Raw genomic sequence first — 12,216 nt, forward strand, 5'->3', positions numbered from 1 at the left:
ATATAGAACAACGTTGTGTTGTGACGATAAGGCTTGAAGAAACAGCTGCAATGAAATCATTTCACTTAAATCTGGATTTAACGAACCTCTATGTAACGAGTTCCTGGATTTAACGAATTTTTTCAATTCCCCATTTCCAGCCCCAGTGAAACCCATGTGTTTGCGACCTCTATGTAACGAAGCCGCTGCGACGGCTAACCTTGACGCACCGAATTCGCTACGCTGATGAGCCATTGTTTTTTGCACTTTTTCTGAAAAAGGGGTAGGAGAATTTCATCAATTTAGCGACTTCGCCCGCACCGCAAACTACCGTGCATTTCCAGTGTGAGTGCAGTGCCGGTTAGGTGCATATAGGTCTCCCTGTCGCCGCGTTGTCGCGCGTTTGCGGCACCATCTGTGAAGTCAGTTCGTCGATAATGAGTTCTGCTTCCAGAAAACGAAACGATTTGTTTTTTCAAGACAAGCTCGCAATTTTAAATGCCGTCTTCACCGGCGAGAAAGAAAAACGTCGCTGCCCGGTTCAGTATGCCAGCAAGCACCCCCTCAACAATTTTGAGTGCGGCAAAGACCATCATGTTCGCGAAAAGGCGCCCTTTCAGGATGCTCTTCAAACGCGTTAAGGCACTGAAAGGCGTCAAAGGGCAAAAGTGACACTTAAGTTACGTTTGTCAATAGGCGGGTAAATGACCTTGCTTTTTTAGAGTGCCGTGTGGTGACTAATCTTGTGGGAAAGCAGCAGGCGTAAATCACGCAGTTTGAAATAAGTTCACCATCACTGTTGTCTAGCATTTTGGTTTCGTTTCTGCTTCATTACCACGCGCCTTAACTCGATGCCTGTTTGTTATGTCCAGGTTTAACTGCACAAATCAACATCAATCAGAGGCGCTAGCCACGAGCTGCTTTACCAGCAATGGTGCTCCGCCATCTCTTGACTGGTTCGCAACGGCGTGATACCTTCTTAAAAAAATTACCAACAAATTGTGCCTTTCATTTTTCTCGCAAGACACTGAGAGTTCAGGCGAGATAAGTTCACCCAATTTTAGCCACTTACATTGCCTCAAATAAGAACAAAGCCCATCGATACGCCGTTGCACGCCGTGCACTATAAGTCCCCGTAGGGCGTCTTCGCCACAATGCTTCATAATGGCCGACTGAAGTGGCCTATGGTGCAAATTCGGCGAGTGACGACGCCCAACATATGATTTGACTAAAAACAGTGCATACGCGCAGGGACAACACGCAAGGCGTGCAAGACTGTATTGCATTGCGCAATGTCCCAATGCACATGCCCTTTTTCACTAATATCTAATGTTCGGCCTCGTCATTCTCCAAATTTGCACACTAGGCCGCTCCTGATCGGTCATTCGGGAGCACTGTGGTGAAGATGCCCCAACGGGAACTTCCTAGAGAGTATGGGGGCTGCACACTGAAACGTCTTGCATGTTATCGTGCTTTGACCTGGAATTCCTAACTCGCCATTTCTTCGAGGCGGAGCAGCAAGCGGGTAACTTGAAATCCATTTCTTTGAACACTATTGCCTTAGTGATAGCAGCAGCGCTTCTCGTCGAAGTTGTAACGTGGTATGATCTGCCTATCCATTAGACTAAAACAACTGTGTCGTCTTGTTATCGAAGGGCGTATCAATCATTTCTTGGCGGAAGGGAAGGGGGAAGAATCACTGGCTCTGCCGTTATAGTGCGCAGCACTTAAGTGCCCACTCCTGTGGTTTCACGGCGCCGTCGTGCCTCGTTGTAACCGAGTGAACGAAGGGGACACGGAAGACAAACGAGATAGAACGAGCAGGAAAGCAGGGGAGGAAAGTATGGCGAAAGTGTGAGGGGGGGGGACGTTATGCTGAGACGGCGTGAGACTTTCTCTCCGGCGGTGACGGGCTACGAAATAACCGAGAGAGTGAGGAGGCCACCGAAGAGAGAGCCAGCAGGAAAGCGGGGGATGAAAGTATGGCGACAGGCTCAGGACATGGTCCCTGCGGCGATGCGTTACGAGACAACGCCAGAGTATATCACGCACCTTCATGCGTTCGCTAATGCGGTGATCACTTTGTGAGACGCGGAACGTACGCGCCGTCTCCCAGAAGGTTGTATGCTTTGCCCTGCAAACAAAATTTCGCATTAGGGAGAACCTGAATCGTCAGCCTTTTTTTTCTTATTCTATTTCGATTTATTTGTCTTTTCATACAGAAAAAGGTCCGAAAGTTTTAACTGTCAGGGGGCCTCCTGGTAGTAAATAACACATATAAAGAAGTCATTATGTGTTCATTAAGATTAAAAGTTCATTAGCCGACTCAGTAACATAATGCGGATGCTACTACTAGAGCTTCACGCCGTATGTATGCCGACGGGATTTTCAAGGAACTTTCGAATTTTTGGCGGGATTCTTCTGCTATTCAGATTCGCCCAGCCTGCTTTTATAGGCCTCGCTTGAGAGCGTTTGGATACCACGGCTGGTAGGGAGCCTATGAAAAGGCCGAAAGCTAGCCCTTCCGTCTTCCCTGCCTTCCACGCAGGCCGCCAGTCATGACCGCTTGCTTGTTAAAAACTGCACAGACGCAGCGACACGTTTCGAGAACGCGGGAACCCGCAGGCGCCGTCTTCGACAAACGAGTCCTGCTCGTCCGTCTGCGCTTCAATTCCGCTGTCGACAGGATGCCCATTTATTTGATTGTCGCGGCTTCGGGTCTGGAATAGGAGAGTTCGGGCGCCGATGCGCCTCCGTTGCGGGATGGACGAGGCCGCGGAGCGCAATGACGGATGGCCACTGGAGGGGTGCGCGTATCTGGCCGCCCCGTCTCTGGTGAATTGGCCCGCACCGTTTTGCCGGAACTAGCTCATCTGTCTCGGTTGGCGAGAGCGCGCTGTGGGCGCGCAGCCGCTTCTGGACGTCTCGCCACCGACCCCGAAGCTGGAAGATACAGCTGCATCTCGGGCTTGGCAGTCGAAGCCCCGCGGATCCCGCGCAGCGCGAGCCAGCGACGAGGGCTGGGTCACTTACCTATTACCCAGGTCGACAGCGCCGTGTCCACCTCGTGTACGCGGCTAACGCGGGAAGGCGAAAGAGAGCCGCCTGCTACGAATGACGGAGCGAGACGGCACGCAGGCCGCAATCTCGCGTCGCGGCACCGAGTCGTGTGTCAGGTACTTGTCAGCAGCTGCGGCTGTGTGACAGCGCCGTTACATTGTTGGAAGCAAAGTTCTTGCCAGAGAACTCCATCCCTACTTTTAAGTGATGGTGCCTGCCGATAAGTGCGCAAGCGTACAGGCATGAACCAACCAAGTCCGGGGGAACAATTCACCACCGTATCCAGATACAATGCATTTAGCTGGTAACTATTTTCGCCTCGGTAAACTCAAATGATTTGGCAAATATATTTACTGGGTCGCTTTTGTACCCCGAGTCCACTGCGATACAGAATGTCCTCGTGACATATATACGCGAACATGTTCCCTCACTGAACGCATCGACTGAAACGGTGAGTGGCCGCGCTTAGCATGCGTAAGCTCTCTCTCGCAGAGAGAGAGAGAGAGAGAGAGAGAGAGAGAGAGAGGGACTTTTTATTTTCAGTCTCTCCTAGCCACAGTTTCATTTTTCTCTCTCTGTTTATTAATGGCAACCACCCCATCATATTCGTTAGCCTTGTCATTTCATATTTGCAGTGCAAATAATCTTCGCACGTAAACAGCCCAGAGTACGAATTGACCTTGGCAGCGGGTCACCCGCCTCACTATCTCCGTTCCCGCTGTACATCATTCAAAACTCGCTATAGTTCCGACGCATAACGGCTCGTCCAGCATTTGCGACGATGGTTTCTCAACCGGCGCGGCCGGCGCTGTAACCAGTGATCGCCCTAACCCCCGGCTCGGTGTCCGAGCGGTCTGGGAGGAGGGGGGGAAAGGGGGCTATGCTTAAGGCGGGCTCCGTCGAAAGCCCTGGTCGGCAGCCCGGGTCGGCCGCGGAACCCGCGCTCGGCAGCACGCAACAGAACGCGACAGTGCGCCGCGGCGAGGGAAGAAGGGAGCCCGCGAATCGTGATTTATAAGTCTCACCGTCAGGGGGATGCCTTGTTTTTGCCCTCGGCTCCAGGAGCAGAATCGCCGGCGGGAGAAGCGAGCGACGGCGAGCGCGCTTCGGCGCTGTTTCCAATTGATGGATGACTTCTCTGAGAGCTCTCTGCTGCTGTCCGTTTTGCTTTAGTGCGGCTTACGGCGGCGAGCAAGACGTCGCAAGGTGCAGCCGCCTTGCTCGCGAGCCCCCGGGGGCCGACCTCCAGTCGCCACGGCTTAGCCCCAGGCTGACGCCGAATGCGCGCCGTAAAACCGTGCAATCAGGGTCCGGGATTAGAAGTTCGTAGAGCTGCGGCCCGGGGCGTCATGGCATGGCCCTGACACCCCGCCGCCCGGGGAAACGAATGGCCGGGGTCAGCGAGTCAGCTTCTGCCCTGGCGACAGGTTAATAGCCGGCGCTCATCAGCCGGCCGATGAGGCTGCCCCGTTGGCAACTGCCCCGTGCCATCTACTCTAGCCTGGGCTTCGCATGCGTTGAGGCGGCATCAAATATCTTTCCAACACGTCACAGGGAGCGCGAAGCTTACGTCTCAAAAACCTGTGCGCTTAATTCGTTCCATCGGTGCTCCAGAGTTCAGAACAAGGAGGCAAGCCAAGGCATTTTAGAGGACATTTCTGTTTGGCGCTTTCAGTAGACCCCACCTTCCTCGTGCTCCCATTTACCCCATCTGAGGACGAGTTTGCAGTATTGCTCAGTAATTACAGATTTACCAGAGACAGCAAATGTAATGTATCGCCCACTTGCAGTGGCGCGATCGCTAATGCGCTGTGCTGCGGCGACTTCGCGGGTTTTATTCTCAGCCGTGGTGGAGGTTGCATTTTTGACTTAGGCGAAATACATGCGCTCCCCGTCTGGGTCAGCTCATGCATAACCTCCTGTTTCACATCACTCAGTAAATGTTTACCACCACCACCACCGATTTGAACGTGATTTTGTGTGCGTTACATATCTCCCCAAAACCGAAATTAACGGAAACCACCCACTGCAGCGCGCCTATTTCTTAGAAGCTTCGGCGCGTTACGTCCTAATATGAACCAATAGTCGGTCTATAAAAAGTTCACCGGTTTTGGCTCATAGCTAGGTTGTAGTATCTCATAATGATGGTAAGGGTGGTTGAACGAATTGATTGTGCTTTAAAATAAGGAAAGAAGGATAGGAGAAAGGAGGCTCGGAATCCAAGTCCAGGAAGTCCGAGTGCCGTGGATGCTGCCACGGTTTTGCTGCGTCAACAGCAGCTCGTCCTCGAATGAGGGGCTGCCCAGGATTAGAGTCCAACGACTTGGATGCAGAAAATGGCGAAAGGGTAAGGGGCTGGTTGCGGTCGCTTCTCTGTTTGTGTAACAGAGGAACATAAGGACGACTACTTGTACTGCTCAGGTGCCAATAAAATCTGGTCAGTGAGCATTTTAGACATGTCCTTGGTATGCTTTGAACATATTTGCGAGCAATAATTCCGTTTAACGCGGTGCATGGGGGAAGCGCCAGGAGGGCGATTATGGTCGTGTGGCAGAGTTGTATTTAAGAGCTGAATTCACTGCCTACCCCCCCCCCCCTCCCCTGCACTCAGTCCCCTGCACTCAGTCCACTCAGACAGACTCCCCTCTCGGCAGTCTGTCCTCCTGTTCAATTTGGCCGAGACTTTAACCCTAATGCGACGGGTTTCTGCGAAATGACACTTATACTGATAGCGCACTAATATTTGGATTTACTATATCGACAGCTCGTGACTTAGACCACCATATAAAGATGCATGGGGAAATTTGGCAAAAATGAAAGCACAATGTTGCGCTAGTTAGCCTTGAGGGATCCCAGCTTTTGACTGCGGCTGCTGCCGCCCTGCTACCTAATCAAATAAAATAAAATAAAATTATTATTTATGCGGCAACACCGTGGGTTTTGCGGTTTTCAGGTCTTCGCTCTGGCGCTGCTATACGTATATACGGCAACCAGCATACTTTTAATTTTCACCAGGACTGCAGATTGCTAATGGTCGGCAGTCCTATTGCTCGTTTTTTCTCACCGCAGGCGTCTGTTCCTCGCCCTGTATTCTACTCTCTTTTTATTTTATACTGATGAACTCAATATTCTTTAAGTGATTTTGGTGTCTTGGCGATTGTAGTCATTTGCAAGGAGGTGTTGACACAGTTTGTCAGTTGCACGAAATAAACTGATATTAAATGTGACGTAAACCAAAGTACTTTCTCACGCACGTGAAACTGACCACCTGTTTTTTTTTAGTACTCAGTAGTGTATAGGTTTTACTTTGTCTCAAGCTCCAATGGCCCTGATTGTGGTGGCTTGTTTGATGACAACATTACTATCCCCCGCATGTTACATCTATCAAAGAGCAAGCTCTGCGGCACTTGGGCGCAGCTAGTGTGCAGGATGTCTTGACAATTCCGTAGCTCTTGGCACGCCCTCAAACTGTGCTGAACTGTCCGTCGTCCCGTTCTGGAACATGCATCGGTTGTCTGGAAGCTCACATGTAAATCTAACAGCACGGCTATGGGATAAAATGAAAACTAAGTGTTCGTCGACTGTTCTTGCTTTCCAGTTACCATTCTGGCAGAGACTTAGTGTGCCAGGACAATCATTATGATACATTTTTCCTATTAAACAGCAAATTTGCGGTCGTGACCATGACACTTCGCTCGACGAACAAGCAGTAGTGGTGCACTTTCTTCCTGACTTTTTTTTTTTATGAATTAAGTTCCGTGTCTGGGGATGGGGAATTCCGTGGGGGTAAGTTCCGTGTCTGGGGATGGGGAACGGAGGGGCGTTGGGTGGTCGGGACATTCCCACACGAGTTGGTAAGTGGTGCAGGGAGATTTACAAGAGAAGCAGTTGTATGGGTATTGGGTGAAAGATGTATATAAATGAGGGTGTTAAAATAAGCTTAGGTTTGGAATCTGCGTCAAAAGCGGGCGTCATAGGAGCTGACGAACCATTTTTATTATATGAAGACAGCTTAATTCACTTCATTGTGTATAGTCTATACGTTTTCCATGGTAAATGTTTTCTTTTTCTTTTTTGTGTGCGACATTGCAAATGTATAACGGTAGTATAACCCGAAACTATGAAATGTATAACCTGTAACTATGAACCGGGCACACAAGGTAGAATATTTTGGCTCGTGGACAGCAGATACTTGAATGGTTCGGGTGTGCTTAAAGAGGGTTACTATTTAGGCAACACAGCGCAAAAAAAGACAAGGACAAAGAGAGATACACGACAAAGAAGGGACTGCGCTGTGTTGATAGTTCAGCGCAGTCCCTTCCCTGTCGTGTATCTCTCTCTCTCCTTGTCTTTTTTTGTGCTGTTTTGCCTAAATTATGTGCCAACGCGCACTGTTTTCCACGTTAATTAATGTTACTATTTCCCTTCAGTGCTATCACTTAAACAGGCCGTAAACTGGCTGGCACGGAAAGTATCGCGCAATTTCTGCATTCTGTTTTATATCCTTCCATTCGCTTCTAATTTGTCCAGGGGTTTGGCGACCTCGAAATCCGCCCGGTGACTCTATCACCGTGCTTTCAAACACGGTAGTGGTCCGGGCGTATTTCATGATGCACTACTGGGCGCAGGCTCAGACCAAGGCCAGGAGGCTCTGTGCGAGGCGGCCCGACCTGGTAGAGGCAACGAAGAGGGTCCCCCGTTCCGCTGTGACAGCTGCGGCGTGGCTCTGGACAGCCTGCACAGCCTGCTTCTTCACAGGAACGTCGACTGCAGCCGCGGTGAGCCCGCTCTCTCTTTTGCCAGCAACGCGGCACGCTCTGCGGACTCGGGACAGGCGCGACCTCGGTGCTGTCCCGGGTCCCGCGAGCACGGCGCCTCAGCAGCGGGCTTCCTGGGGCTTGCATGAACAAGTGGCGGTTCCCCAAGCGTAACACTACCTTCCGTTTACACTTTTTGGTGCGAAGAGAGGCAGCAGCCCATGCCACTGTTGCAGCCAAAAAACCAATCATGTCTTCCAGATGTTTTGCCCGGCCATGAAAAAGAAAGCATAATGTTGCTACTCAGCCTCCCCACACATTTCAAAGCTGCCTTTCGGCTGATGTTTTTCTTCTATCTTTTTCAGGAGATCATAGTTTAGAACAGGCATACGTCCGCTCTCCCCTAAACGCACGTTTCCAACTCCCACCAGCGCGCATGTAAAAGCTGGCCCTTGCGACTTTTCACTCGCGTGCTGTGACCAGTGGCTTCCACGAAAAACTTGATGAGTTCAGACAGCGATCCTTACAGCGACAGCCGCCCATCCCGGACGACCGGGTAACGGTATAATCTGGTGCATTGTCTACACGTGAATGCATGCACGCGTTCTGACAAGGTTAGCAGAACCCGACAGCTCGCGCTTCTCGGCGCTGAACTGCTGCGCCCAGGGAACGTCTATGTTGCCTCGGCAACCTCATTAATCAAGACCGATGGGACGCTTTTGTTACCTTGTGTATGTGGGGGAGAGAGTTCCGCTCCAGCCTCACTGAACTGTAACACGAAGCTTGGGGGACTGCACCGACACGCGCACACACGACCGTGTTTGTGCGGACACCCCAGGAGGACGGACCACACTTGGGGGTGACCAAAAGAGGGGGCGGAGAATGTATTACAGGGTGCGGTGGGAGGAGGCAGAATATAGTGTTTTTGAAAAATAAAAAAAATAGAGAAAGGGAGAACCAGAAATTTGTCAACGTTAACGCATTTCCAAGCCAAATGAACATTGGAAAAATTCCACTACCCCTCCCACCTAATCATAGCCCTAAAACCAAAGGCCTTTACAACCATCCCCTCAAACGGAAGGAAACACGGGAGACTTTTCTTGCGCTTCCCTGGTCGCAGCGCACCCTCCTCCCTGGAACCGCATGCCTGCATATCCAGCGATGAAGTTTCCAGTTGTGGTAGGGAGACGACCGCAACAGAATTGAGAGCAGTAGCCCGGGCTTCAGTGATTGAGCATTGAACTACGCTCTATCAATCTCCCTCGCACCACAGTAAGCTGCGGTTGCCCATGTTATCCACCGGAGAAATCGTGGTCACCCCTAATAAGTAATGGTGACCAATACTATGAATAATGGTCCTCATGGTGAGAGGAGGGCCGTGCACCGTCGCCATTTCTATGTGCTCCTGTATTGCATTTCAGTTCACTAAAGGTGTACCCATGACACAAATAGATAGATTTCATCATTGCGATCGGTCACTTTGTCCCAACCACGCGCATGTTTCAGAGTGGAGTAAATGAGCAGGGAACTTGCTGTAGTGCAAGTGAGTCACGTGTGGTGCAGTAATTGTCAGGGCACTTTTCAAGGCTCGACATTGTCATATTATACCCAGTTCAAGGTCCACAGTTTTTGTAATTGATAACCAAAAGCGCAATTCCGCGCCTGATTGCACACGACTCTTTTTTTTACCTCCTTTTAAGTGGTTTATAAGTGGCGTCCATGAGTTCAAGGTGTTCATGAAATAAAGCTATTGACAATTCTAAATAGTGTTCAAACGCGAGAATATACCACGTACCAAATATAAGTACCAAACGTGCTAGTTTAGCTCCCTGCTTCCCTGGTGATAACCCAAAAATGACCGGCCGGTCGTGTCGCTCATGCGCCACGAAGACTAAATAAAACCTTCTTCAATGTGAAAGGACTCTCCTTTGGTAACTCGCTCAGCTCCACTACAGGTACTAAATACGTTTCTAAGAAAAAAAAACGCAAAAAAAGAAGAAAAACTTGTCAATTTCGCGCTACACGCCGTCAGCAGTGACGGAATAGAGGGAGCAGCGGCGCAAAAGGGGAAACCCTCAAAACATACTTATCAGTGTGTGTAACTCCGCGCTAGCATTCAAGTGATACGATTTAACAGAACTAGAGGCCCCGCTACAATCGCACAATCATGATTCTTGGCGGTAGCTTTGATCGGCGGGCGCCAGCCGCACAAACGAAATCCTGTGACGTCATGCAGACGTCGCCATAAAGATGCTAGTGAGGAGCCTCCGCTTCGTCTGTTTCTTTTTTTTTTTTCCCTTGTTTTATTTTGAGGAGCAAAGCCTCGGTGAAGCCGTCACTGCATTTTTCCCCCTCTTTGACGATATCGGGAAACGAAACTGGTATGCATTGTTTATTTATCAAGGTTCCACAGTTATAAGGACCCACAAAACACAATTTTTTTTTTTTTTTGAAAATCTCTTCACGACCCCTTTAAAGGCCAACTGCACTCAAAATGTCAACCTCTTGAAAACGTTATTTTCGTATAGTGTGCCTGAAAATGCTGCAAGATACAAAATATGACAACTGAAATACGCGTATATGCAGCGGAAACGACCATCAAAAATTGGAAATTTTGGAACCGAAATTGAGAAGACCGCGGCCATTACGGCTACGCTGAAGTGACGCTCCAGCCGGCCCAGCCGACAAGCGAGCGGCCGCACGCGGCCAGCCGGTCGGAGCGAACCTGCGCGCAACGCTTCGCCGTCGCCGCAGCCCTAGGAGAAGTGGGCCCAGCGGCGCTCGGCCGTTTCCCCTGGCTGGCCGTAGGAAAAAGCGCAGGCCCGGCCGCAATGTCACTTCCGCTCCATGCCTGTTTGCCAGCAGGTGCAGCGTCATCTGCGATGGAGCTATTTTAACCTCTTCTAATTAATTAACCAGGCATTTCACAGGGCTACCAGTCATGTCCCGGTTGCTTTGGTGGTACGTACTGTTTGTTCAAAGTACTAAGCTTGGCCGAGGTGAAATTTGGGTGCAGTTGGCCTTTGAAAAAATCGGTCTAAGCTTAGTCTTTGTAAGGTGGCTTTCCCTCATTGACTGTTGCGCAGTGAAGCGTGGATATCTACGGAGGGAGTATGATAAGAGAAAACGGCTGTAACGCTTGGCCTGTCGAAAGTATCCCGAAAAACATTGTACGACAACTAGCCACTAAGACGACTATACCATCAGGCCGAGTTTCATTCACTTGTGATAATTAGCTACTTCACAGTGAAATTGTAAACGTTACAGAATTCCGGCTGCTGCCAATACATTGCCGTATGGTTACAAAAAACGACCGTAAATCTTGTTGCGTCGAAGCTATCCCGAAACAAATTATATGACAATTAGTCACTAAGACGACTTTAACATTACGCAGAAGACAGAAGCAGAGGCTGGATGGAATATTTGCAAAGACAACCCACAGCTCCGCTGTTTCAGCGGGTTTCACACTGTGTGGAACTGGGCTTAGTTTTTGTTGTACCGCTCGGGACGAGTATGTCGAAGTCCGGCAATAAGTCAAAAAGTGCTGGGATGGCACAGTCGGTGGAGAATCCGGGTGCTGGTGTAAAGACCCGCGTTCAAATCCCACACGATCACGCATGTTTTATTTATCAATTTAGTCTTTACAGCGGCGCCCATTTCCTTGACCAGACAACAGAACGGCGCTTTTTAGCTGAGTGGGGCTCTTAAGGTTGTCGCCTTAAAATTTCGCTGACGTGCTTCTACGTTGGAGATAAAGTCGCGGCAAATCAAACTGTAGTCGGCCACCTCAATTTGGCCTATAAACCGACCAAATGGCGTCAACAGTGATGTGTATTCTCTGAAAATTGTCTACTCTCGCTACCAAGTTTTTTTTTTTTTTTTTATGAGCGTGAAACCTTATGAACGTGAAACCTTTGCTGTAGTTGTCACTACACTGCTGGAACTATGATCTCGCCCTCTGTCAGAGGACGAAATATTACAAGGAGTTTTCGGAGTGACTCCAGACGCAGGCAGAGTGTCATTAAGTTACATCTGTTTTTTTTTTTTTCAGTCACCCTATGGGCAGCAGTCACGTGTGGTCGTGACTGCTGCCCATGCAGTCAATGCAAAGTTAGGTCGCATCTCGTTTAAAACATTCTCGAGCTGGACCAAAGCAGTTGCATGCAGTTCCCGCCGAGCGCCGTCAAGACCCGCACGAATGAGAACGCGGAGGTGAACTTGGTCGTTCACGCACAGCTCGCGCACCGGCCGAAATCCGGCGCGGAATGATCCAAGGCGACACGGCGCGGCGCTGGGACAGCTAATGAAGATACGCGGGAGATCCCTGAGAGGTGGCGGCGTCCGGAGGGACGGACGCCAGCTGAGCGAACCGTTCACCTGAACCATAAGTCTTCATTGCGACCAACCTGGCCTGCGGAGC

General features: G+C 50.1%; 1 protein-coding gene across 1 annotated transcript in view; it reads left to right on the top strand.

Annotated features, from left to right (window-relative positions):
- Positions 1-12,216, top strand: part of L (zinc finger protein Lobe) — a 203,644-nt gene that overhangs the window by 34,904 nt on the left and 156,524 nt on the right. The window contains exon 3 of the mRNA XM_077686806.1: positions 7,668-7,817. Within this exon, the coding sequence (XP_077542932.1) occupies positions 7,668-7,817 (150 nt within the window). The remainder of the gene's footprint in view (positions 1-7,667; positions 7,818-12,216) is intronic.

The sequence above is a fragment of the Haemaphysalis longicornis genome, unplaced genomic scaffold (assembly GCF_048455015.1).
Source record: "Haemaphysalis longicornis isolate Haplotype H1 unplaced genomic scaffold, Haemaphysalis longicornis Haplotype H1 scaffold_1, whole genome shotgun sequence".
NCBI lineage: Eukaryota > Metazoa > Arthropoda > Arachnida > Ixodida > Ixodidae > Haemaphysalis > Haemaphysalis longicornis.